The 27,675-nt window shown below is 41.9% G+C and overlaps 1 protein-coding gene across 1 annotated transcript in view; it reads left to right on the plus strand.

Annotated features, from left to right (window-relative positions):
• MARCH11 (membrane associated ring-CH-type finger 11) overlaps positions 1 to 24,204 on the plus strand; it is a 118,188-nt gene extending 93,984 nt beyond the window's left edge. Inside the window, exon 4 of the mRNA XM_027520372.1 lies at positions 23,718 to 24,204. Within this exon, the coding sequence (XP_027376173.1) occupies positions 23,718 to 24,040 (323 nt within the window). The 3' untranslated portion in view covers positions 24,041 to 24,204. The remainder of the gene's footprint in view (positions 1 to 23,717) is intronic.
• The last annotated feature ends 3,471 nt before the right edge of the window (positions 24,205 to 27,675 follow it).

Consider the following 27,675-nt stretch of genomic DNA (forward strand, 5'->3'; position numbering starts at 1 on the left):
ATCGAGTGCCTTGGTTTCTAACCCTGGCCTCTGCTTGGACAGGTCAACCTTGTCTCTCTCTATTTCTTTTTTTTCCCTCACCTATAAAAATGGGAATAAGCCTCCATAGCACACAAACTTAAATAAAGGAAAAGACTATTATAAAATAATTGTTTGTAACTGGGAGTTGTAGATTAAGTGTGTTTGAATAAGACACAAACACTGAAAGACTTGAAATCACTTAGAGTACTGCCTCTACTCACAAAAGCCTTTCAATTAGCAGCAATTTCAATATTCTCAGTCAGTTTTTCTAAGAGAACTTCGTATGTTTAAAAACTATGATCAGCTGGAATTTCACCTCTTTTTCTTTTTATCGCCATTTTACTAACTCAAGACTAGTAAGAAAGAAAAGTATAAAATTTCAAGTCAAGAAGGAAAAATGAATGGAGGGAGATGTCATGAAAAATATGTAAACTGAGCAGATGTGGCCTGAATAATTGGGCTAATCATGTATATGAACAATTTGCATTAAATGTGATAATACATATGTAGGCATTTGGAAATTCCAACTCTATTCAAATAAATCTCTGGGGTATGGCTCTAAATTGAGATGGATTACAGAATTGTTCTACAAATTCCTCAACAAATTCAGAAATAGTGTTTTCTATCTTTCAATATAAAAGTTATAAAATGTGGTATTCCATTGATATTTAAAGGAGAGATGAGAAATGAAAGAACCATTGGGCTCCCAATCTGACCTGAAGGGAAACAGTTGACTTTATTACAGCACTGAAAGGGCCAGGCCTTTCTTGCTTAGGAAATCATCTTCTTGAATTTCATAGCTTGCATTTAGTACTGAGTTATTATATCTTAAATTTTGATTGCTGATGCCAGTCTTTTAATCAAGATTATTAGGATTCTGGTTTTAAGAGCACATACATAGGAACTAATGATCTTTTTGACAATGTAAGACGTATTTGGGCCTCCCTTTTGAAATGTGGGTGTTTGCCCATTTTATAAAGTTAAGTTTCTTAGGGAAAAAAAACCAGTGGACATTTTCCTGGAGAAGCTTTGGAGAGTGAGTTTTTATCTAGGTTTTAAATATTGACAATGCTTTTCATTGTCTTTTGGCTCATCGAATCAAAATCCCATCACTCAATGACTTATTTGTATATTTTAAAAAATATTAAAGAATTCAGATTGAACAGCAGTATTTATTTCACTTTGCAATGTCATTAGTTAGTCTTTTTGGACCCAGAAGTGAACTGAGAGTTGCTCAGTGGTGTCTGACTCTTTGCCACCCTACGGACTGTAGCCCGTCAGGCCCCTCTGTCCATGGAATTTTCCAGGCCAAAATACTGGAATGGGTTGCCATTTCCTTCTCCATTTTGGACCCAGAGAAAAGCTTATTTTTCCCCCAAGAAATTGGAAACCTATTAGATTTAGAAAGCAAATACATGTAGGCTACCAACAGCCGGCTGGATCGTGGCAGGTAATTATTCCTGCTAACATTTCAAATTAATTAAAATGTCAGCTAACTAAATGTAGACAGTAACATAGTAGCTTACATTGATTATGCCTCAAATACCCATGACTGCAAGACCAGAGTGGAGTGAAAAGCGTACATCTTTGTGTCCAGCTTGTTCAGTCCAATCAGCTTTCTAGGTGTCAGACACAGTGCCAAGTGCTGGGAATGCAAATGAGAGCCGGTCACTTTCCTGCCCTCTAGGAGCTCCCAGCCACACAGGGAGAACAGATGTAAGTAACTAGAATTCAGCAGGATGTGCAGGGATGGACTTAAGCACAGGAGATGGTAGTTGAACAAAGCGGGGGGAGATTGACACTGGTTGTTCTATGTGGGAAGGGAACTGTTTCAGGCAGATTTCATGGGGAAGTAATAGCTGAGCAGGCTGATGGATGAAGAGATGCTTGGCACATGGGGAGATGGCCCCCTTGTCACCACCGGAGGCTGTAAGATTGGCTCCCCATTTGGAAGGCTTTAAGGCGGCTGGAAACATTCCCGTATTCCTGTTCATCTAAGCTTTTCAAACTTATTTATACCTAAACGGAAAAGGAGCAGATTGACAGCTTCATAAATGTTCTTCTTAAAAAATATTTCTGTGAATTCATAGAAGATTATTCCAGAATCTAAACAGTGTTCTAGTCCGGTCAGGGTAAGTAATGCGTTGTGCTCAGTCAGTCACTCAGTCACGTCCGACTCTTTGGGACCTTTGTGAGCCCATGAACTATAGCCCTCCAGGCCCCTCTGTCCACGGCATTCTCCAGGCAAGAATACTGGAATGGGTCGGCATTTCCTCCTCCAGAGGATCTTCCAGACCAAGGGATGGAACCCACATCTCTGGCATCTCCTGCATTGGTGCCATCCAGGAAGCCCACATAATGTTTAGGAAGATAACGTGGGGAAATTTACTTATTCCCGAAGTTAATTTGTTACTTTCATTTATTATCATGTAATACATCTGCTTTCCCAAGATTCAATTTCTTCTTGCTGTTAAAGCTTTGAATTCTCCCAAGGGTCTGGGTACCATGATAGTTTAAATACTTAGATCAGGGCTGTCCAAAGTTCTCCAGAACTTTCTGCAATGAGTAAAATGTTGTGTATCTGTGTTGCCCAGTACCGTAGACACTAGCTCCATTTGTCTCTTGAGCACTTGAAACGTACTTAGTGTGAATGAGAAACTCAATCTTAAATTTAATTTTGCTGAACCTTCACATAAATCACCACCTGTGGCTCATGGCTACCATATTGGACAGATTTCTAGATGATGGGATGGTAAATGTGTAAGGGTTTGATCGACAAGTTTCACCTTTATAACAGGTTATAGTTCCTAAATGATGAAGTAATTCTGTTTCATGAGACGAATAAAGTGAAAATGAGTGCAAGAGGATTGGGAGAAGGGTATTAACAGTGAGAGGGTGGTGGTCCAGAGCTAGACAGAGAGCTGTCAGAGGGAGCTGTCTTAAGGAAATGGGAGTACAGAGAGATGTAACTTTAGATTATATTTGGGGAGCTCTTTCAAATATTTAAGTAGATGGCATTCAGACTATGACTGTGTACTAGGAAAACTAATATAAAGGATCTAAATCACTGAGATGCTGTAGCCCAGGGGCAGCAGTTTAGGGAGAAGTAATAGTCACAGCAGGCTCACAGTGGCTCCCTCCTAAGAAGTTTTGCACAGTGGACACAGAAAGATGAGCCAATTCAGAAATTAAAAGCAAGTGCTTGGCACAAGGCTCTGGGCACAGGACCCGGTTCTCAGCTCCATACATGGCACATGGAAAAAACAAGACTCCTGCTTATATCGGCCGTGTCCCTCTAAGGATGCTTGGACCACAAAAGGAATATGTTTCTGAGTGACTTGAAGAAATGAGGGATTGAGACGCGACCATAGGATGGGGAATCATCTGATGAACTTGCATCTGGAAAGTGAGGGCCCTTACCAGGTCCCCTCAGGGTCTGGTGACCCTGAGGAGGTGAGTTCAGCCTCTCATAGAAGCTGTAAACTAGAACAAAAGCCTCATCATGGTCCCTGTTCTGTGGGATTCCCGAAACAGGCAGCAGTGCTTACACCTACCTAGTCTCATGCACGCGCAAGGTTAGTGCCAAAACCACATCTGGAAGATCTGTATCTTCCTTGGAATGATAAGGGAAGGGTGATGAGGGTTGTGGCTCCAAAATTTAGAAATTTGGATCACTGTTGTTCTTTTAAAAGGTTTTGTTAGTCATCCACATAATATAAACACATACATATTCCGACTAAAACACCTTTCATGTTTACAATTGAGAAATTATATAAAGTTTATAAAAAAGACCTTTCCCTCCCAGTGCCCTTTTTCATTTCACTTCCTGTGCAGAAACGTCCCCTCTCCAATGCTGATGTATATCTTCGAGATCTTTTTCACCGTTTCCTTTTTTTGACATGGTGATCAGTAGTTTGGATTGTATTTAACGCCATTAGAGTGGTTTTCTTAAAATCCATTCTATGACCATCTCCCTGGAGAAGGAAATGGCAGCCCACTCCAGTTCTTGCCTGGAGAATCCCATGGACTGTAGCCCACCAGGCTCTTCTCTCCATGGGGTCGCAAAGAGTCAGACACGACTGAGTAACTGAGCGCATGACTATCTAGGTTTGTGGGACAAGTTTGTCTAAGAAAGTGGGAGTGGCCACTCCGGACCTTGCTCCTATGCGGCTTGTCCTGTCTGGAGTCTCTCAGGGACATCAGGATTGCCATGTGCAGCTTTCAAGAGCAGGACAGTGTAAATTCCATCCTATAATTTATCTCATTATTTCAAAAGCATCCTGCGAGGTAGTTCTGGTTCCTGCTCATTACATCTCTGCGTGCGTGTGTGTGTGTGTGTGTGTGTGTGTGTGTGAGTACGTCCTCTGTTCTGTATGCTTGTACTTGAGTTTGAGAAATAGAATAATCAGGAGAGTCAGCAATAACAGAATCGGGACGTTAGCCACAGAGCCATGCGACAAAGGGAAGCAATTTTTCTTAAAGCAATTTCTGGGAGTGTTTACTAGGTGAGAAAAAGAGATTGAGAAGTGAAAGCCTTTCAGTATTAACAGTGTAATAGGTGTAGAAGAAAGTGACCCCAGAGCTCCTGGATGTGCTGGAGAAGGTGGGGGTCTTGGGAGGCAGTGATTTGGATCACCCCTGCTGGATTTTGCTTTCCAAGATCTTCAGAGCAGATCCAGTATTTCAGTATTGTATTCAAAAATAACCCCAGACACACTAGAATAAGGATCAGATCAAGGTGCCTTCTTCTTTCTGTATCAATTATAGTCAATACTGAACAGTGCTTCTTCTGCAGAAATTTCATGCTGTCCATATAAGGTTTTCCTAAGTTTCAAGTCCATTTTTTTTGATCTATATAAATTTTTGTATCTATCATGGCCCTTTTGAAAATCTGTTTTTCATAGTTGACAATATATCTAGCTAAAGCTACTCAGGAAAATGCAAGAAAACTATTTAGAGTTACCAGTTGATAACTTTTATTCACATTTCATTCTAGAACTTTGGAAGAACAAATAAATACAACAGATTCCTGTGGTCTTGGATTGACCTGTATTTACTGTTTAAAAGGCACAGTAATTCTCTTTAAAAGGCACAAATTCTCTTGCTTTTGACATTGCTTCACTTCTCTATTTTTTTTTCCTTCAGGCGGAACAGCTAAAAGTAACACAGGATTTAACATTTGATTGATGGGAAGTGTAAAATGCAAATTTTCAATTTTTTTATATTATATGAGGAAAGATGTAGAAGTTTGACAGAAACTTTCAGGATATTCAGAGTCTTGGTTACAAGGAATGAATCCTTGCCCTGGAGGATGACCAGTGTATATTTCATGGCAGGGTTGTTTTCCCGTAAAATGATGCTTCTAGGTCATCTTCCTTCCTGTAGCTGGATTTCAACACATACAACCTAATTACATAAGTGAAGCATAATTGAGAAAGTGAATCAACTAAGGGAAGAAAATCCTAATGCATATTTATATCTCTGAACAAAATATAAGTGACGTTGAAACCATCCCATTTAAAATTTTCCATGCTTTCTGGCACTTCCCAGCATGATTCAGAAGTTGACAATATTTCTTAGAGTATTTTAGGTGAAAAACACATTTACTGGAGGAAATTGGTATTGGAATTGAAACATGCCACAATAATTTACAGCAGAAAAAAAATGGGTTTACTGAAGAGCACCCCCTTCCCCGTTCTTACCTTGTCACATGTGATCATCACGAAACAGAGGTGCAACTGTTGGTGAGGTTTGTAAAATGTGCAGCCCCTGGGTTGTGATAGAGAGACAGAATTTTCTTCTTTAAAAAAAAAAATGTATTTGAGTTGATTTGAGTTGATTGAGTACAGTTGATTTACAATGTTGTGTTAGTTTCAGGTATACACCAAAGTGAATCAGTTATACAGATACATATGTCCCCCTTTCTTTAGCTTTTTTTCCCATTTGGTCATTACAGAGTATTGATTTGAGTTCCCCGTGCTATACAGTAGGTCCTTGTTACTGATCTATTTTATATATAGCAGTGTGTACATGCTGAGAGACAGCATTTTCTTAAGCTGTAGAATATGTATGGGTAAATATAGAATTTGTCAAACACTCAGTTTCACCACACTCCTAGGGCCAGTGAGGTCCTGCACAGAGCAGGTGTGGATGTCCGCCAGGATCACCTCTTGCCCGGTCCTCTCAGCCGAGAGCCTGGACCACAGAGCCCAGTTTGACCTGAAGTGGGGCATCTCCACCCGAAGAGGCTTTCTCTGTGGGACATGGGGACCACTTCTCTTCTTCTCTTCTGCCCAAACGACAGCCCCGACTCATTCAAACTTGCCAGTGACTTTGATCATGAGATTTCAGATGCACGTGAAGTAGATTTTTTCGGGGGGAGACAGTCCACCCTGTCCCACCCCAGTCACCACCACTACCATCACCACAAAATCTGGGATCTGAATCACTGGAATCACCTGGGAAAACAGAGCTTAGACTGCCAGTAGGTCCACACGGAGCCTTGGGGAGAGGACGGGGATGTGAAAGCTACTTGTGTGCCCTGCTTGGCGCTCTGGGTTGCAGTGGATGGTGGGGGTTGTGGTTGCCTTTGTGTCATGCCTATTTTCATAGGAAGCACGGATGTGGGTGCATCTGCGTGAATCATAAGATGTGAAAAGGAAAGAAGCTCAGCTTAAAAAGTGTTTGGCAAAATAACTAGAAAAGTCAATTAGCCCAGTGCTTCCTTTTTGAGTCTTCCTATTACAGTTTTCCCTCTAGACAGGAGAGGACCAGTCAGCCACCTCGGCTCCGTTTCCTTCTTCTGTTTCCTGGTCTATAATTGGGCTGCGGACCAACATCCCTCCAGCATCTCAGTTTGGCTACCTGGGAGACCTCGGCCCAGCTGCTGACTTAGGACAGACAGAAGCCTTCTTCTCCAGCCCGGAGCTCCTCTGGATTTCTCTTCAAACATCTCCCCAGGGACAGACTGGGCTGGGAGGTTGGCCACGCTGGCTGGTCCGTTACCCTTGCAGCCAGGGCTGTTAACCAGATTTGAATGCTCTCCTGGTTCGTTTAGAATTATTTCTTAGAGCAGAATTCCTTTACAAGCCCAGAAGAACTGCCCCAGAGACAATTTTTCCTGATTTCAGAATATCTTGGTGTGCTTCATGCCCCCAGGAAATGCCCCAACTTCACTTAGAATCTAGCCAGACCCCTTGGAAGGAGAGGCAGAGTGGCCTCTTGTAATTCAACATCATTAGGGAAAGAACAGCTCTTTACCCTTTATATGCTGTGAGAAGAAAGCTGTTATTATCTCTTTACTCTGGAGGTACAAATTATAGGCTTGTCTATGCCTTAATCATACTGATGTTTACCAGTTTTTCCAAAGATTACTATCATAGTTGGTTATTAGTGGTACTGCTGCCTTTAAAACCCCAGGGAAGAAAGCAGAAGGGATCTTGCTTTTGCTCCTTTTACCCTCAGGGCTGTGCTGAAACGGTCTCTCAAAGTAAATTCACTCTTCAGCCCTCCTCCTGGCAGAGAAAACCCAACCCCAAACCTTCCCCTCCTGTGACTGGGTACAGTTCAAGTTTTTTTTTGGCGAAACATGGACATGATTAGCTGAGCAGCAGACCAAATATATTGTTGTTGGTGACTTTGTTTCCTCCTTAGGAAAAAGTGTGAATCTTTCAACTTCTTTCAATTGGTGGCTCAGATGGTAAAGAATCTGCCCACAGTGCAGGAGATGCTGTTTTGATCCCTGGGTCAGGAGGATCCCCTGGAGAAGGAAATGGCAACCCACTCCAATATTCTTGCCTGGAGAAGCCCATGGACAGAGGAGCCTGGAGGGCTGCAATCAGACACAAAGTCGCAAAGAGTCAGACACAACTGTGCCACTAGGCACGCATGAAATTGGGGGCGGTTTAGCCAAACAAGTATTAGTCATCTATTGGGCCAACATTAATTGGGTATTTATCGTGTCCCAAGCCTGGAGCACAGGCTAGAGATACAATTAGTTCAGAGTCTGCTGCCTGTTTTTACCATCCAAGATCTAAGAATGATTTTTACGTTTTGAAATGGTTGAATAAACATTAAAAGAATATTATTTCTTCACATATGGAAGTTATGTCAAATATAAATTTCCATGGCCATAAAAAATGTTTTGTTGGAACCCGGTCCTATCCATTCATTGATGTGTTATCAATGAGTGGTTGCAGCCTCAACGAAGAGGGACTGTGATATCTATGTAACCTATAGTACTTACAGTCTGGCCCTTTGCAGAAGAGCTTTTGGGCTATAGCATCCTCTCTGCTCTCCAGCTACTGGCGAGAGACAGTCAGAGAAATGAGCAGTTAAGATACAACATGGAAAGTGCCAGGAGAGAAATATATGTGAGAGCAGATGGGGGAAAGGTAATCATCCTTAGGGTTGGAAATTTGAGCTGGGGGTTTATATCTGGTAGTTGAAACCAGCGTCTGCAAGGGAAGTGATTCAGGAGAGATGAGCAGCATTTTGAAGAAGACGACACAGAGCAAGCAGAGAGCTGAGCATGGCCAGAGAAGGAGAGAGTGGGGTCGGCTGAGGTGAGGAAGGGACTTGGGGGCGGAGGAGCAAGCGGCTGACAGTGCCAGATGCTTTATCAAGAGTAGGTGAAATCAAGCCAAAATGCATCACTGGGTTTGGCAGTGTGGGGGTTGGCTGGATAGAAACGGATTGCAGAGAATGGCTGGGATAGGCAGAAGGGGCTCAGGATGCAAGTTTATAAATCATGTTTGAAAAAGAGCACAGTCAAATGAGGGTAGAATCTAGAGATGGGGGTGTAGAATTGAGAAAAGTTACGCTTGTTTTCATGGCGGAGTGAGGTTTGAGCAAATGTTGAGAAGACAGACTTAGAAGGAATCAGAAGGCAGATTGAAGATCCAGGGGGGTGGGACAGCTGGATGCCCTTGAGGTGCAGAGATGGAACTCAGCACTCAGGAGAGGGGTCTGTCTTGCACAGGAAGGGTCCTCCCAACCCTGAGATGGGCAGGCGGGGGAGGAGAGGGTGGACATGGCTGTAGATGCCTCATGCGCTGCTCTGGGAGAGTAAACAGAGGGACCTCCTTGCAAAAGATCTGTTGCTCAGGCAGTAGGTGGATATGTGTTCAGTCTCTCAGTCATGTCCAACTCTTTGCGACCCCATGGACTGTAGCCCTCCAGGCTCCCCTGTCCATGGAATTCTCCAGGCAAGAATACTGGAGTGGGTTGCCGTTTCCTCCTCCAGGGGATCTTCCCAACCCAGGGATTGAATCTGCCTCTCCTGCATCTCTGCTTGGTAGTAGGTCATGTGGTCCTCTGCTGAGGTGGAGAAGGCACTGTGTGGGGAGAGGAGTCTGTCGAGAGCATTATAAGTGATGGTCAGCTGCAGAGAGCTCTGGGGAGAGGAGGCTGAGCCAGGAGACAAGAGGAACCACAGGACATGGCTGACTGCCCTCCTGAGGCTGGGCCAGGGGTGCCCCAGTCTACAGGGCCAGGAGGCTGCATGTTTTTACCCATTAGGGCTGAGGAGTGAGTGCAGAGGGGTGAAATAGTGAGGCTAGGCTAGGATGAGGCTTTATATCCAGAGTTGCTGGAATACCAGCAAGGACAAAGATCAACCTTGTCCTTCACCTTGAGAGGTGGAGAGTAATTACAGGATGGGGTTGCTTTCTCAGAGACTGGGGAAGGAACCAAAGCCAGAAAGGAGCTGACCAATTGGAGGAAGATTGCCCAATAGAGGGGCTTGAAGTCATAAGGAAGCAGAATAGGGTGCATTCATTGAAATGAAGTAGCTCAGTTGATAAAGAATCTTCCTGCAATGCAGAAGACTCAGGTTCGATTTCTGGGTCAGGAAGATCCCCTGGAGAAGGAAATGGCAACCCACTCCAGTATTCTTGCCTGGAGGATCCCATGCACAGAGAAACTTGGCAGGCTGCAGTCCATGAGATCGCAAGAGTCGGACATGACTTAGTGACTAAACCACCACCACCTTTAAAATGAAGAAAGTGGATGAGTGAGAAGCCCTGGAGGTGGTAGTTGCCAGCAAAGCTGGGAGAGTGTCAGGGCTTGTGGTTGGACCAGTTTCTGGAAGGGAGAGGCCTGAGCTGAAGTGAAGGAGGGACAGCAGAGGGTAAGAGTTACACAAGTCAGGTCACGGTCAAGTCATCCACATGGACAAGAAGGGGGTGGCTGTGTGGGGCTGCAGAGATCCAGGAGCCAGGGAACGAGTCATCCGAGATTATTGGGAGCAGCTGAGGGGTCAGGAGGGGACATCCCTTGTGGTTTCATTCTGTATGTGAGCATGCACACGTGTGTGTGTGTGTGTGTGTGTTGTGCAACGTCACTCTCTCTCCAACTTGACTGTTGTCCACAAGAGCGGTTGTGTGATTTCTAAACACATGAGGCTTGGAACAATTACAGCAACTTTGGAGAGAGCTGAATATATCCCTAGGCTATTCTAAAATGAGGTTATTAAAGAGGCCAACTGAACTTGGACACTGGAAGTTTTCCTTGGAAGAGAAAGCAAAGGCGCCTGTGGTAATGGGAACGATGACGAGAAGCAGCTCCCTTAATTTCAGAACCTAGAGATGGTTCATCAGAACTGGCACCCAGTCTTTGGGGACCTCCTGACTTCAGACTATTTTGCAACAAAGAACTTTCTCATCAAGGAGAGTGTGAATGTGATTCTTCTAAACGATGTTCCTACTTGGAACACAAGTAGGTGTCCTGACAGGGTTCCTCTGGGGTCAGGAAGAACCACAGAGATGAGCGCATTTCCAAACATGTTGAAAGGAGGTTTTCAAAACAAATCTCCAGTGATGGCTAAGATTATGTTTACTCTGATCCAAGCAGCATTCTAAGCACTTACCCTCGTTTTTCACACTCAATCTTCATAACAGTCCTATGGGGTGCAGGTACTCTTTTCATCTCAGAGGTGAGAAAACTAAGGCACCATTAACTAGTTTCCAGAGGCCATACAGATTAGAAGAGGGACCCAAGATTGTGGCTCCAGAGCCTGTTACAGGCTGAGCTTGACTTGGTAATTTATAAAATGTTCCTGTCTATTCAATAAACTGAAACTACTTCTTTAGTTACTGTCTCAAACACCTAAGGTATGATACCAGAAATAAATATTTCTTTTAACACTAGTTTTAGATTGGAAATGGAGAAAAAAACTTCCCTAAAAATTCCAAAGTAATTAGCTATTTTGTGACTCTTTTATTTATTGTTAATTAATAGAACAAAAAATATACAGAAACATATTAAAGATAAAATTTAATATTACCATACCAAAATCCATTTCTCTCTCCATTGTTTTAAGTGAAGCAATTTCTTGATAAGAATTATTTATGTAAAGAATCACATCTCAACCTTGAATTTTCTTGCTAGATCACAGGATAGTATATTAAGGAAGCCTAAGGTCTGAGCCGGAGAAGGCAATGGCACCCCACTCCAGTACTCTTGCCTGGAAAATCCCATGGATGGAGGAGCCTGGTGGGCTGCAGTCCATGGGGTTGCTATGAGTTGGACACGACTGAGTGACTTCACTTTCACTTTTCACTTTCATGCATTGGAGAAGGAAATGGCAACCCACTCCAGAATTCTTGCCTGGAGAATCCCAGGGACGGGGGAGCCTGGTGGGCTGCTGTCTATGGGGTTGCACAGAGTCGGACATGACTGAAGCGACTTAGCAGCAGCAACAGCAAGATCTAAGCATTTTTATATTCAGGTTAAAAATTCTAATTAACATCAATTCAAATATATCAAATTTAATTGATATTCTCAACTACAAAATACTACTGATGTTATGAGGATGAAGTCAAAGAGTTATACATTTTACTTATGCTGAGACGACAGCTTCTGTTTGGAATATTTACCCACAGTCTGTGTGATTTAAGAGGAATGAAAAGCAAAGTCAACAAAACTGAACTAGCCTATGTCAGGTCCAAAGATAAACAGGTTTTAATTAGATATTTCAATTAAAACTTCTAAAATATTGTTCTTACCCCATGAAATGAAACAATCAATACATGTGTTGCTTACCCTTAAGGTAAATAAAATCATAATCTGCAAGTTTGCAGTAGACAGTTTATCCATTGGAGATGGAAGGGAAATTTGCATATACATATTTCAGCTTGCCACTAAGAAAAGTCCACTAAGCCTCCTTCTCAGTACTGGCTTTGGTCCAGAGTGTGGGAAACAAATGGAAATCTACCAAGGTAGATCCTGAATCCTTAAAGAATTAATTCACAGAAGATAGACATCTATCTTTAAACCAGATGCTGTAACATTGAGGTTTGCAGAGTTATTTATTAATATTTTATATATTGTGAAGGTCACTACAGTCCTCCCATCCCCTACCCAGATGCGGCCATGCACACTTTAGGATAAAGGTCAGAGGAGAGCTGACCATCGCGGCCTCTTGTGTTACTGAAGAAAGATTTTGACTGCCTAGTCATAGTCAGGTAATATTCCTCGGGTCAAAGACACACTTGTGAGGACAAGCTTTGGCCAGGGATGGCTCCTGAAATCTGAGTTCTTGCAGAGGAGTATACTGAATCAGCCTTCAAGGGTCTAGCTCTGATTCTGGCTTTGAATGTAACTGTGGCCCATTGGTCAAGCTATGTCACTTCTCTGGGCTTCAGAGACTTCATCTCTGCATATGAACAGGTTGGGTTAAATCATACCCAGTATTTCCTAATTTTTAAATTGAGTTACCATGTTTGTCCACTTCATATGTCTGTGACGCCGGGTGTTCCATCTGTCCATGATTTGAAGGACAGAATTGGAGTTGCACTCAACTGAAATTAAACCAATTCTAACCCATGCTTCCAGTTACTCTGTGTGTCTGTGTGCTCAGGCACTCAGTTGTGTTCGACTGTTTGTGACCCCGTGGACTGTAGCCTCTCTGTCCATGGGATTATCCCAGCAAGAATACTGGAATGGGTTGCCGTTTCCTTCTCCAGGAGATCTTCCTGACCCAGGAATTGAATCCTGAGTCTCCTGGGTCTCCTGCATTGTTAGGTGGATTCTTTACCATCTGGGAAGCCCAGGGGAACTCTAGGATACCTGTATTATATATTTAAAAAAGTATTGGACTCATTCCTTTATGTCTTTTATTGAAATAATAATATCCACAGATCTTTTTTTCCTCGAGCCCTGTTGGGTGGAAACTTAGATAATATAATCCTTTTTAAAAAAAAAAATTTGCATACTGTGTATTTTATAATGTATAACAAGTTTGCAGCTTTTGAGGAATATTCTGTGAATATGCCTATGGTAGATTTGTGCTCCAGGGCTGGTGATTGAAAGAGCAGAAGAATCTCCTTTCTACAAAGGAAGAAAAAAATCATTAAAATAATTAATTGATGGATGGATTTCTGAACAGAGCAAGAGGTCAGAAAAATGGCCAGCATTTTTTGAATTCTCCTGTTTTATCTGGAAATAGAAGAGAATATCCACTTCTGAATCTTAGGCTTTTTGGTCTGGTGCAGGCATTTGTAACTATATCATTCATGATTGTTTAACTCAAGTAAACATTTGATGACCAGGCCAACAAGATAGAGGGGGAGGCTGCTACAATTTACTGAGGCTAAAACAAGCCCTTGTAAAGAATTTTCCCTCTTCTACTTCTGGCAGGCTGTGTGTGTGTGTGTGTGTGTGTTTATTTTGAAAGGGGTGGGGCAAAACCCACTGTTATGAAATAAAGGCCCACATTTTTAAACCTTTTCATTTCTAGTCTTGGAATACACGTTTCAGTTTGTCTTTGGTATCTCCAGGTATTACTCTAACTTTTGAAAGAACTGTACTGGAGACATTTTGTGTTTTAACAACACTGTTGCACCCAGATGAAGTCAGTCTTATCATCTTTTAGATTCCAGAGACAGTTACTCTTCTCTTTCTCACTCCCTCTCATTTAGCAAAGATTTATTGAGTTCCTAGTATGTATCAGCAATTGAAGTAGGATTAGGATTCCTGTCCTCAGAGAGTACATGGCTGATTGGGGTCACAGATAGAAGGTTCTCTGTTCTGTGGTTTTATCTGAGATTTGTTAAGAAGACAGAATTAGCAGAATTCAGGGCAAGAGGATAGACTACCTAGGTGATCATTGGGTTTTAGCTGAACTGATTTGAGGGGATGGTCATTAGCTGAAATGAGGATGGTAGGTTGAGAAGCAAATCCACATTATGTCAGGACCTTCTAGAAAAGGGAGGGCTTCCCTCACCACCAAGTAGTGAGCAGTGACACTTCATGTTAAAGTTTGCCTTTGTGTCTTGTTCTGTTCCCAGGGAGTGTAGTCATCAGCATTGAAGGGGCAGCATGAATGTGCGCTTGGCATCCAGGCTGGTGACACAGATTTCATTGAGTGGAGAGGAAGGTGTAGAGGGTGACAATGTGGTAAAACAAATGCTGCAAACTTCCTTTTGTGTGCTCTCAGAGGTGCAGTCACTTAGGGTCTTCACTATGATCATTTCTTCGTGGGTGCCATTCTCTACTTTGAGGATGCAGAGAATTAGATCATCCAAATTTAGATATTAGCCAGTCTCTAGTATCAAGGGTTTCCATATCGTGAGAAGTTTCTGAATAATTTGTTGTCTTTATCTCATTTCTTGCGCAGATTTTTTTGCCAGTGCTCATGATGAATCTGTTTTTGAACCGCTGAGCTTTAAATTCTCATGACCAGCCTACCATTCTCAACTTGGTTCTGGGGGTGAAGTGAAGTGAAGTGAAGTGAAGTCGCTCCTTCGTATCTGACTCTTTGCGACCCATGGACTATAGCTTACCAGGCTTATCCATACCTGGGATTCTCCAGGCAAGAGTACTGGAGTGGGTTGCCATTTCCTTCTCCAGGGGATCTTCCTGACCTGACCCATCGAACTCAGGTCTCCCGCTTTGCAGGCAGACACTTTATCCTCTGAGCCACCAGGGTTCTTGGGGTAGGGGTATATCAAGATATAATAATCAACAATAGAAAAATCAACTCATCTCTAATAGATAAAAGTGCATTTATGTAAGATATCTCTTTTTATTATTTGTTCTGATGGGCAACATTGCAAATTTGTATTCTTAAAAATCCCCATATGTAATCAGGACACTGTATTGATAGCTCCCAGAGGCCTAGATTTAGGGTATTAGAATGATCACTTTCTTCTGCGAACTTAGTGATTTCTGCAGTTGAATATGTATTGTTTTTCAGTCTCTATGGGCTTCCCTCATAGCTCAATTGGTAAAGAATACACCTGCAATACAGGAGATCCCATTTCGATTCCTGGGTTGGGAAGATCCCTGGAGAAGGGAAAGGCTACCCACTCCAGTATAGTGGCCTGGAGAATTCCATGGACTATACAGTCCATGGGGTTGCAAAGAGTCAGACATGACTGAATGACTTTCACTTCAATCTTTATATCTCTATTTAAGTTTTGTATTTTTGCACTTCTTTTGTTTTCCTGATTTTTGTTTTACTTTAAGCTTCATATATATTTGAGTCCAACAAAACCCATTCAGCATACATAGAAATAACTTGTGGTTATTTCTTCAAGATTCATATTAACAAGATTCAACAATGGAAGAGTGACTTTTAAAGTGACTACCTCTACTCTTACATCTAAATTTCCATAACTGTTGGGCGTTTAACTGTAGAGTATCTTAGGAAAATGTGAAAGAAGAATTAATGCATTTTATTACATTCTAGCAAAGATGACCTTAACAGAAAATATCTTGGGCCACTGTCTTATTTGGTTAACCCTCGTTGTTATAACCACACTCTGGTCTTCCCCAAGTTCCTCCAGGGGAATTAAGTAGTAAAACTGGGGGTACTTTATGCTGTTACTGTTGCTAAGTCACGTCAGTCATGTCCAACTCTGTGCGACCCCATAGATGGCAGCCCACCAGGCTCCCCCATCCCTGGGATTCTCCAGGCAAGAACACTGGAGTGGGTTGCCATTTCCTTCTCCAATGCATAAAAGTGAAGAGTGAAAGTGAAGTCTCTCAGTCGTGTCCAACCCTCAGCGACCCCATGGACTGCAGCCTACCAGGCTCCTCTGTCCGTGGGATTTTCCAGGCAAGAGTACTGGAATGGGGTGCCATTGCCTTCTCTGGCTACTTTATGAGACTGACTCTAATTTACTCTAATCTGTTCTTCTTAAATGGAGTTAAAAGGGGCCAAATGTCACCATTCTGCTGATGGTACACACTGACTATTCAGAATGACACAGATTATATTTACAGAGTTCAGTTATGTGGAAACTCACTGAGAAAGAGGGAGAGAAAAAGAATCTTGGCCAGGGAGAATAGTTAAATTTAATTGAGAAATCTTGGACATTTTCACAATCAAGAGAACCTTTTATGGCCAATTATCTACTGAGAGTTCTTTAGCTTTCCCAAGGGTCTCTGTGACTGACCCACACACAGGCCTTTAGGTTGTGTCATAATTAGGATTTTGCATATCTTGGGACAGCTCAGGATGGGACAGCTTACCAGACAGCACGCGCACCACTCACAGTGTTGCCTCACACTTCTCTCTCCTGGGATGGGGGCAAATGCAAAGGCTGTTTTATTGGTACTCCTAGAGATGAAATAGTGTTGGTGACACCCAAGGATATTAAAAATGGCAACTAATTATATCACTTTGCCCAAATCACAGTTTCTGGGTCTTAATTTACTCGTATTTTAAATGAGGGTATTGTAGTTTATATACCAGGTCTGTCTTGGTTTGTTTGAACTGCTATAACAAAATACCACAGCCTGAGTGGCTTAAACAATAAATGTTTATTTCTTATAGTTTTGAAGGTTGTGGGAAGTCCAAAGTCAAGTTGCTGGCTTACTCAGTCTGGTGAGGGCTCTCTTCTCCCTGTTATTATCCCACAAGACCTTTCTTTGGTGTACACACACACACATTTGCACACAGAAAACTCACATCTCTTTCCCTTTGTATAAGGGCATTAGTCATTCTCAGGAATTATAACTCTAATTAACTCCCAAAGATCCCACCTCCAAATACCATCATGTTAAAGATTAGTGCTTCAATGTATGAATTTTGGGAGATACATTCAGTCAATAGAGTGATCTCTTTCAGTTGGTCATTATGTGACTAGAAGATACAAACATCCATTGGAAATTTACCCTGAATAGGCTTGTAGCACTCAAGGTTTGCAATTAGACAGATTTGGGCTTCAGTCTCAGAGCTTATATCATCATAACATTGGACAACTGGCTAAATCTCTCTAGGTCTCAGTTTTCTTAACAGGGAATCTAACTATTGAATAATATATCTATTTGTAGAGTTGCAGTCAAGATTACACAAGAAATGAAATAATTAGACTGGTGGTTTGGTAGTTAATATCAACATTTGTTTATAGTTGACCACAAAATTTGCAAGTCTCTGTTAATTGTAACTTACCATTTGTCTATGGCCTTCCCTGGTAGCTCATCTGGTAAAGAATCCACCTGCAATGCAGGAGACCCTGGTTCAATTCTTGTGGCAGGAAGATCCCCTGGAGAAGGGATAGGCTACCCACTCCAGTATTCTTGGGCTTCCCTGGTGGCTTGGACAGTAAAGAATCCGCCTGCAATGCGGGAGAGCTGGGTTTGATCCCTGGGTTGGGAAGATCCCTGGAGGAAGGCATGGCAACCCACTTCAGTAGTGTTGCCTGGAGAATCCCCATGGACAGAGGAGCCTGACGGGCTACAGTCCATGGGATCGTAGAGAGTCAGACATGACCGAGCGAGTAAGCACAGCAAAGCATATTTGTCTATAATGAAATAAACATAGATAAATAGTGTATACATCAATGTGTGCACATAGATGCACACATTAGTCTGTGTACCTTGAGAGTCTTCCCATTATTTCTTGGTTAGTTAGCTCATTTTCTACTACCAAATAAGAATTTCAACCAGCACATCACTTCCAAATTTGGGATATATTTTACTTTCATAAGCACCGTCCCCTTATTTCAATGAACCCAGAAACTATTTAAACCTTTTCTGTTGATAAAGATTATTTCATAACAAAAATGTTCCTTTGTACATCAATAAAGGGATGCTCTAATTAAATGCTGCTGCTGCTGCTAAGTCACTTCAGTTGTGTCCGACTCTATGCAACCCCATGGACTGCAGCCTACCAGGCTCCTCCGTCCATGGGATTTTCTAGGCAAAAGTACTGGAGTGGGGTGCCATTGCCTTCTCGGTAAGTAAATGCTACTGGCACGAAAATGATAAAATAAAAAATAAACCAACCACACACACAGGGACACCTATACACATATTCTCCTCAAGTCTCAAAACTCCCAAGTTCCCATGAATCACACCTTGTTGACATCTTTGCCATTAATAATGTACCAAGGACCATAAAATATTTAATATTTACATTTTCTAGAAATGTTCATTGCTTTTCACTTCAGAGTTAGTGACTCAGATGAAGTAAATCTAAGCTTGTTTTCCTATGACCCAAAATGTCAAGATGACAAATTCATTTTAAGGGTTATCTTGAGATGTGAGTCAGAGAGTGGCTATGGATGATGTGAAGTGATCAGTTATGAAACAAGAGGGGACCAAGCATCAGGAGGATTCTCAACACATGAACTAGAATGAAATAATCCTTACCTCTGGATTTCAATGGTCATAGTAGTCAAATTTTCTCATGAACATTCATAAACACAAATGGTATTTGCCACAGCTTCAAATAATCTAAAGGAGAAAGAGGGAAAGTGTACATTACAAAGGACAGTCTTGCGGTGAGATGGGGTACCTCATATTTTGGTAAAATGAGAGCCTCTAGAGGGCAAGGAGCAATTCCAGACATTTATGGAGAATATGGGCTTCCCTGATAGCTCAGTTGGTAAAGAATCAGCCTGCAAAGCAGGAGACCCTGGTTTGATTTCTGGGTCAGGAAGATCTGCTGGAGAAGGGATATATACCCACTCCAGTATTCTTGGGCTTCCTTTGTGGATCAGCTGGTAAAGAATCTACTACCTGCAATGCAGGAGACCTGAGTTTGATCCCTGAATTGGGAAGATCCCCTGGAGAAGGGAAAGGCTACCCACTTCAGTATTCTGGCCTGGAGAATTCCATGGACTGTATAGACCATGGGGTCACAAAGAGTTGGACACGACTGAGTGACTTTTACTTTTCACTATGGAGAATAAAGCCAAGTCGAAACATCTCTCATAACTTAAATGCAATTAAGAAGCAGCACATGCAGGGGAAAACTTAAGAGGACTTGTCTTCATGAGAACTTCAAGTAGTTCTCCTTCTTTAAATTTAGTTCAGAACGTACTATAAAGACTGTGGGATTTCTTTCTGCTTGTTGGGTAGATTTATATATTTAGGAAAAGGCTATAGGAATATATTCCCAGAAAATGATTTATGCTCAAGTAACTGATTTGATTTCTGGTCCTTCAAAGGAAATCAACAAAAAAGACTAGGATCCTATGAAATGACTGGATTCCCCTGGTGAAACCAGCCCCCCTCCCCATTGCTGCCCTTATCCAGAATGAACCTGTTGCAGACTGTAATGGTCTTGTGATTATTGTGAATGAATGCCCCTCACCACCCTTGTGACTTAGCTGGTAAAGAATCCACCTGCAATGTGGGAGACCTAGGTTCCATCCCCAGGTTGGGAAGATTCCCTGGAGAAGGAAAAGGCTATCCATTCCAGTATCCTGGCCTAGAGAATTCCATGGATTATAGAGTCCATAGAATTCCATGGACTATAGAGTCCATGCGACTATAGAGTCACAAAGAGTCAGATGCCACTGAACGACTTTCACTGCACCACAAAGATTCACTATTGATTTGTAATTAATAATAATGTCTTATATTTAGATAGTTACCACCCCCAAGGAAATCTGAGTGCTTTATAGTTGATTAATTTCAATCTGTCTTCATAGCATCTGGTGGAATATACAGATTAGGTATTCCAATCACATTTTTAAGGAGGAAAAACAGAATCAGAAAAGTTAAATTATTACCCGTGGAGATTTCAGAAATCTAATATTAAAGTTATCAGTTAAAATCTGGTAGTCTTGACTTATAATTCTGACTGTTTCCCCAAAACATCTGGTTATTTGGGTCAACTCTGATTGTTCCTTAGGGAAAAAAGAATCAAACAATTGAATTGCTATGATTGACAAAAGTTTACATTTCTTCTTATTATTTTAGTGGTATATAATAATTGGGTTCAAGATATTTTTGTTTATTAGACCATATGCATTTTTTAGTGGCCTATGTTGGTGTCTTTGGAATACTTTAAGTCACGTGTGTTAGACGTTTATCTCCTGGTAAGGGATAGATGTTGCAAAGAGTCCTTCATAACATAGCAACTAAACAACAACAGAATGGGATAGATATAAAATTTAAAGTCTGATATTAGATAGGTATGATTTTTCAAAGATGAGGTATTTCCATCACCTACCAGCAGCGTCTTCAGTTCAGTTCAGTCGCTCAGTCGTGTCCGACTCTTTGCGACCCCATGAATTGCAGCACACCTGGCCTCCCTGTCCATCACCAACTCCCGGAGTTCACTCAAACTCACGTCCGTCGAGTCAGTGATGCCATCCAGCCATCTCATCCTCTGTCGCCCCTTCTCCTCCTGCCCCCAGTCCCTCCCAGCATCAGAGTCTTTTCCAATGAGTCAACTCTTCTCATGAGGTGGCCAAAGTACTGGAGTTTCAGCTTTAGCATCATTCCTTCCAAAGAAATCCCAGGACTGATCTCCCTCAGAATGGACTGGTTGGATCTCCTTGCAGTCCAAGGGACTCTCAAGAGTCTTCTCCAACACCACAGTTCAAAAGCATCAATTCTTCAGTGCTCAGCTTTCTTCACAGTCCAACTCTCACATCCATACATGACCACTGGAAAAACCATAGCCTTGACTAGATGGACCTTTGTTGGCAAAGTAATGTCTCTGCTTTTGAATATCTACCTGCTATCTAGGTTAGGCATAACTTTCCTTCCAAGGAGTAAGCATCTTTTAATTTCATGGCTGCAGTCGCCATCTGCAGTGATTTTGGAGCCCCCCAAAATAAAGTCTGACACTTGTTTCCACTGTTTCCCCATCTATTTCCCATGAAGTGATGGGACCGGATGCCGTGATCTTAGTTTTCTGAATGTTGAGCTTTAAGCCGACTTTTTCACTCTCCTCTTTCACTTTCATCAAGAGGCTTTTTAGCTCCTCTTCACTTTCTGCCACAAGGGTGGTGTCATCTGCATATCTGAGGTTATTGATATTTCTCCCAGCAATCTTGATTCCAGCTTGTGCTTCTTCCAGCCCAGCGTTTCTCATGATGTACTCTGCATGTAAGTTAAATAAGCAGGGTGACAATATACAGCCTTGATGTACTCCTTTTCCTATTTGGAACCAGTCTGTTGTTCCATGTCCAGTTCTAACTGTTGCTTCCTGACCTGCATATAGGTTTCTCAAGAGGCAGGTCAGGTGGTCTGGTATTCCCATCTCTTTCAGAATTTTCCACAGTTTATTGTGATCCACACATTCAAAGGCTTTGGCATAGTCAGTAAAGCAGAAATAGATGTCTTATTTGACCAAAAAAATCTCCCCCCAAAAAACTTGTTCCAAACACTAAACTCATTGTCTGTATGGGAGGTTATCATTCTTTCAGTCACCCATTCTTCTAGCCTTAAAAATGGGAGACTGATTTTTCCCCTTCTTGCATTTGCAATTTCTGTCAGTTTTTCCTCTGACAAGTTTCTTTCTTTGTTTCTCTGTGTTCTCCTACTGCTGACACTCTGCTCCTCACATAAATGCGGTAAACTCCTTATTTATCCCCCTTCTTCTGTTGTCTGTTCCTCAACCCATCTTAGATCAATTTTCCCAATAAATTTCCCGTTATTTTTGAAGTTATCAATTATTTGGGTACACAAAAGCATATAGAATAATACATTGAACATTCACATCCCCACCACCAAGCTTAAAAAAAGATACGAAAGGTTCAATAGAAAGCCCTCTTTGAAGCCTCTCTCCAATGTAATCCCCCTCAATGTAATGGACATTGAGATTGTTTGTGATTTTTTTTGTAAATACACACACATGTATAAAACATTTTTTACATGCTTCCTTTTTCTTATTTATGACATGAGTTTTCTAGGACATGCACCCAAGATTCTAAATGCTGGGAGGTGGTAGGATCTTCTCATTTTCAAATTTTGGTTAGATATGATTGTGTCAACTGACGCATCCTCCTTACGTGCCATATTCCTTTTTCAGAAAGACTCCATTGGCCTCACCTCCAACTTTCAATGGAATTTCACATTCCTCTAAGAGATACTCCTTCTCGCTTTTCTATCTGAAGGAACCTCTCCACCAGGGACTTGTTGTGATGGGTCACAGATTCAAAAACTTTTAGATTATGTGGTGAAATGTAAATGTGTGAAAAATGCAGGGTGTGCTGGGATCTCGGGTGGATGGTGGAGATGGAGCCGTGTATCGGGGCACTGCCTTTACAGATGGCCAGTTTGCTGTCCCCGAGGTTCCTGTGCTATCTTGTTTACTTTCCTGAGAGTCTGTCTCAGAAGTGTGTGGTCACCCGTTCACAGTATAGCATCAGAGAGCCTTCTGGAGCTCGCCGGCCTGGGTCTGAATCCCTGCTTCACTGTTGCCACCACTGTGCTCTTGAGCAATTGATTTGTAAAATGGAGAACATGCTGGTACTTGCTTCATAAGGGTGTGGTGAAAACTGAATGAAATGATATAAGTAAAGCTCTCAAAAGAAAGAAAGTGAAAATAAAAGTCACTGCATTGTGTCCGACTCTTTGTGACCCTGTGGACTATGCAGTCTGTGGAATTCTCCAGGCCAGAATACTGGAGTGGGTAACCTCTCCCTTCTCCAGGGGATCTTCCCAATCCAGGGATCGAACCCAGGTCTCCTGCTTTGCAGGCAGATTCTTTACCAGCTGAGCCACAAAGGAAGCCCAAAAGCTCTCAAGTAGATGCTTAATAAATGTTTGTTGAATTGTTGAGGGGAGGAAAAGTAGCAGAAGGTTTGCTCATACCTCCTTTGTGTCATCATTTTACCAGCTGCGGAGATGGCAGTGAGCTTGCCCTCTGTTTCACAAATCAAGTTGACAACACAGACCAAGCCCCTGACACGTCGCTTGGCTCACAGTGGGCACTCGTGAAATATATGCCGGTTGTATAAATGAACCTGATGGTTTCCTAGGGTTAGTTTTAGTCTCTCAGTGGTGTCCGACTCTTTGCAACTCAATGGACTCCATGTAGCCCACCAGGCTCCTCTGTCCATGAAATTCTCCAGGCAAGAATACTGGAGTTGGGTTGCCATTCCCTTGTCCAGAGGATCTTCCTGACCCAGGGATCAAACCCAGGTCTCCTGCATTGCAGATTCTTTATTGTCTGAGCCACCAGGGAGGCCCTGATGGTTCTCCTAAGGCAGCATAATAAATACCTAAGCATACCCTGTGCCAAAATGAAGCAAGTAATTTGTACCCAAGATGACCTTACTGTCTGCATGGCAGTAGATTCTTATTTTTGAATATTGACTACACCTGTGTAATACAGATAGTAGCTTGCCATTAGACATAATATTTGAGTAGTCAGAATACCAATTTGTTAGATGATGATGAATAACAGATAACTGACTATTTCCTTAATGTCTTACTTGGATGCAAAATAACATTCTCACCTTTTTGATGATGACCAGTCTTTTCCCCAACCCCTCAAATTTCAGGTCTCATTGTCCATGAAGGAGCTGCAGTTTACAGAGTGTTTAAGCGCTGGCGAGCTGTCAACTTACACTGGGATGTATTAAATTATGACAAAGCCACAGACATCGAAGAAAGTAGCCGGGGAGAGTCTTCCACAAGCAGGACTTTATGGTTGCCGTTGACGGCTCTGCGGAACAGGAACTTGGTCCACCCAACCCAGTTGACCTCCCCAAGGTTTCAGTGTGGCTACGTGTTATTACATCTGTTCAATCGAATGAGGGCCCATGAAGATTTGTCAGAAGATAACAGCTCGGGGGAGGTTGTGATGAGAGTGACTTCAGTGTGACAAAGCTGAGAAGGTGCGGTGTGGACCACCCTGCACATTTTGGAATGTAATTGCAATGAATGGCAAAACCATAGCACTTCTAAAAACACACATCTATGAACTTTTTAAAATTTATGCTTTTTATATGAACATTTGAATTGCAAATACATTTTTCTGAAAAAAGAGTCCTCCTGTTCTTTGCTTTCTAATTTATCACATCTTTTATAAGTTGGTACTTGAAATCATTATATGTATTATTTAACTCTACTTGGTTAAAAGAATGATAAAAGTTATACTTAAGGTCAAAACTATTTTTTCTTGCTTGTTTTAAATATATTTTTATCAAACGTTTTGCTCCATGTGTAATTTTTCAGGCATGCTACGAATGGGGAAGCATTTAGAATGCTGTGGGAAATTTCCAAAGTGCCCATCAAGGACAAAGCAAAACATCCTCTGCGATGCTCACACTGGTCGTCCTCATGCGTCCGGCTGGTAGTCAATCTAAGCGTGACTTTTTTGTGTGGGATCAATTAAGCTGTCACCAGGAATGCAAGTCTTAGGAATTATGGCTTGTTTTCTAACTTCTGAAATAGTTCAGAGAGCTTATAAAAAGATACAGATGATTGGAATAAAAATAGTCTTACAGACATACTTCAAAGATACTACAGGTTCCCCTCCAGAACTGCAATAAAGCTGATATCACAACAAAGCAAATCACTCGAATTTTTTGGTTTCCCGAGCATATAAAAGATGTTTACACTGTACTGCAGTATGTTAAGTGTGCAATAACATTAGTTCTTAAAAAAAAAAAAACAATGTACTTACTTTAAAAATCTAAATAGTGCTAGCCATCATCTGAGCCTTCAAGCTATAATAATAATATCAAAGATCACTGGTCCCAGATCACCATAACAAGTATAATAATGGGAAATCTGAAATATTTCAAGAATCACCAAAATATGACACAGATACATGAAGTAAGAAAATATTAATGGAAAAATGGTGCCAATGGACTTGCTTCACACAGAGTGGCCCTAAACTTTTGATTTGTAAAACATGCAATGTCCATAAGGCACAATTAAAAAAATGAAGTGCAATAAAACGAGATATGCCTGTCCTATAGTGCAGGTTACATAGACAGGGCACCCCGCCTACTTATAACTATAAAAGCTCACCGAAATGTTGCATCTTGAACATGTAATAATAACACTGCTTCATATTTCCTAACCCTCTCATAGACCAGCTGCAATTATTTTTGTTAATTATTAGTATCTTGATTTCTGTTGAGTACCATCTTAATTAGATTTTGTTTTTGTGAGAGCTTATATACCTACTTAATCGTTTTAAACACTGATTCTGTTACTTGGTTTAATGAAGTCCTGGGGAATACATTCTCCAGCAGTGAGAAGTGGTTCTCTTTTACTAGATAAGTATTTTTTGAGAGAAAAGAGGAAAAGAAAAATTAATCTCTTGACTCCCCAGGAACAGGTTGCTAAGTAGAGATACCTGGAGACTTTCCACCTTTTCCTCCTCCTCATGGAAGTAAATGGCACATTTTAACGGGTAATGGCAGAATAGACAAGGAGGCAGGCGGCCCTGCTTTCCTTGGAAACAAGATGAACAGGTAGGTCGTTTGAAGTAACTGATGGTGAGATTTTTAAAGCACATGAAATCAAATGCTTTACATTCTATCTTCTAAAAATAACCTTCGAATGATTCATAATAGAACAGTTAACATTTACAGGTAGCCTTGTGATTCATACAGAGCCACTTCTACTAAAAGTTGAAATAATTTCCCAGTTAATAAAAAGCTGCATCACAAATGAGTTAAAGGTGTGACCATTTGCAGAAACGTGAAGAAAGAATCAGGAAATCATGAAAGAAGGAAAATTAAACTACTCTTTTGGGATGGATCTAGAAAGTGAGAGGATCTAGAAGTGTTGATTTTTGAACCCGATGTTACAGGAACACAGTCCTGGGTGAGGCACCAGAAGGCATCGATCAGTCCTGTCCACCTGCTCTCTGCCCTCAGTCTTGCCACCTGGGACAGAAAAGAAGACTGTTTGTTTAATAAACAGCAAAACCAGGGACGCAAATGTCCTGGCAAAGCAGCAATCCATGACTTGTGCCTGCGAGCGTGGACACTTGCCCTGGACACTTTAATCACCAAGGGAGTCTTCAATGACCACACTTCATGCAGTGTGCTCTTGTTTAATTAAGCACACCTTTAATTTTGGGTGCTGTTGTTTACAGCATGGTGGTAAAAATGCTGGATCAAGAGACTGCAAACACAAGTGAGACTATCACTGCTCCACCCTTTGTATTCATACCCACTTTTGTGTTCGTATCAACTTCCCCCAAAAAACGAGGAGGAGGAGAGGGTGGGAGACTCTTTCTGTAACCCTGCATGAGTGCCCAAGGCTGAGGCATCTGGAGATGACAAGGCACAACGGGTCTGTCAACCTGAAAGGAAGAGTCACCCCAGTCTCCCCTCCTTCCCATGGCCTTGCCCTAAGGACACCCATTTTGTCCATACCGTTATCTTCCCTCACCACCTTGACAGGCCCCAATTCCTGACACACTCCCACACCCATACGTGACCCAAATCAATGCTGGAAAGAATCTGGCAGGATTTCCGTTCAACAAAATGTGTGGTCCCTGAAATGATTACATAGAAACTCAAATTCTCTGGGTGGAAGGTGGGGTGGGTGCATTGAGAGAACTGAGTTTTCTGTTTCAAAATGAATATTCTACAGATTTCCCTGGTGGTCCAAGCTTCCACTGCAAGGGAACTAAGAGCCTGCATGCCATGTGGGGTGGCCAATATATAACTAAATAAAAATTTTAATATGCTGTATCAGTTGTGAGCTTCCATGATGACTCAGATGGTAAAGAATCCGCCTGCATTGCAGGAGACCTGGGTTCAATCCCTGAGTCAGGAAGATCCCCTGGAGAAGTGAATGGCAACCCACTGCAGATATAAACAATTTTCAATTCTGAATGCTGTAGTTGTAGCTAAGGCTGTCTTAAATTTCTAAACCATTCATGGTAGAAAAAAAAAAGTTGGAAATATTTAAAGAGTATATTTCAATATATATAAATCTAGACCTGTATCCATTCTGTCTCTTTTCAACCAGTAATCTGCAATACAAACAATGATGGGGCACCTTCTATGTGCCAGACACTGAGAGCCGTGGCTGTGAAACGACCCAGGTTCACAGGGAGACACACTGCATGATATGGGTCAGGTTCCAGGTGAGTGAAAGGCAGTGGCAGTCCACAGGAGCAGTCAGGTTTCCCTGGGGCAACTGAAGAAAGCATCACTGAGGAACTGGCAGGACCTGGGCATTGAGGCATGAGTAGAAGTTCGTGAATCAGGTAAGTGGAGAACATTCTGGGAACATCTTGGGGGTAAAACAGAGGCATGTCCCAATAATGGTGAGAGAGCTTACATGGAGGAGCGTAGGGTACATCTGAAAAAGTGATACAATCTGTTGACTTAAAAAAAAAGCACAACCTGAGACTTTCAAGTTAAGCTTTTTGGGGGCAAAATGACTGCAGCCCAGGAGATAGCACCCAGATAGCTCTGAGAGGCTCCTCTAAAGAGGTATGGGGCAAGGACAGTATATATGTTGATTTTGCTGAAGGGGGAATAC

Source organism: Bos indicus x Bos taurus, chromosome 20, assembly GCF_003369695.1.
Source record: "Bos indicus x Bos taurus breed Angus x Brahman F1 hybrid chromosome 20, Bos_hybrid_MaternalHap_v2.0, whole genome shotgun sequence".
Classification (NCBI taxonomy): domain Eukaryota; kingdom Metazoa; phylum Chordata; class Mammalia; order Artiodactyla; family Bovidae; genus Bos; species Bos indicus x Bos taurus.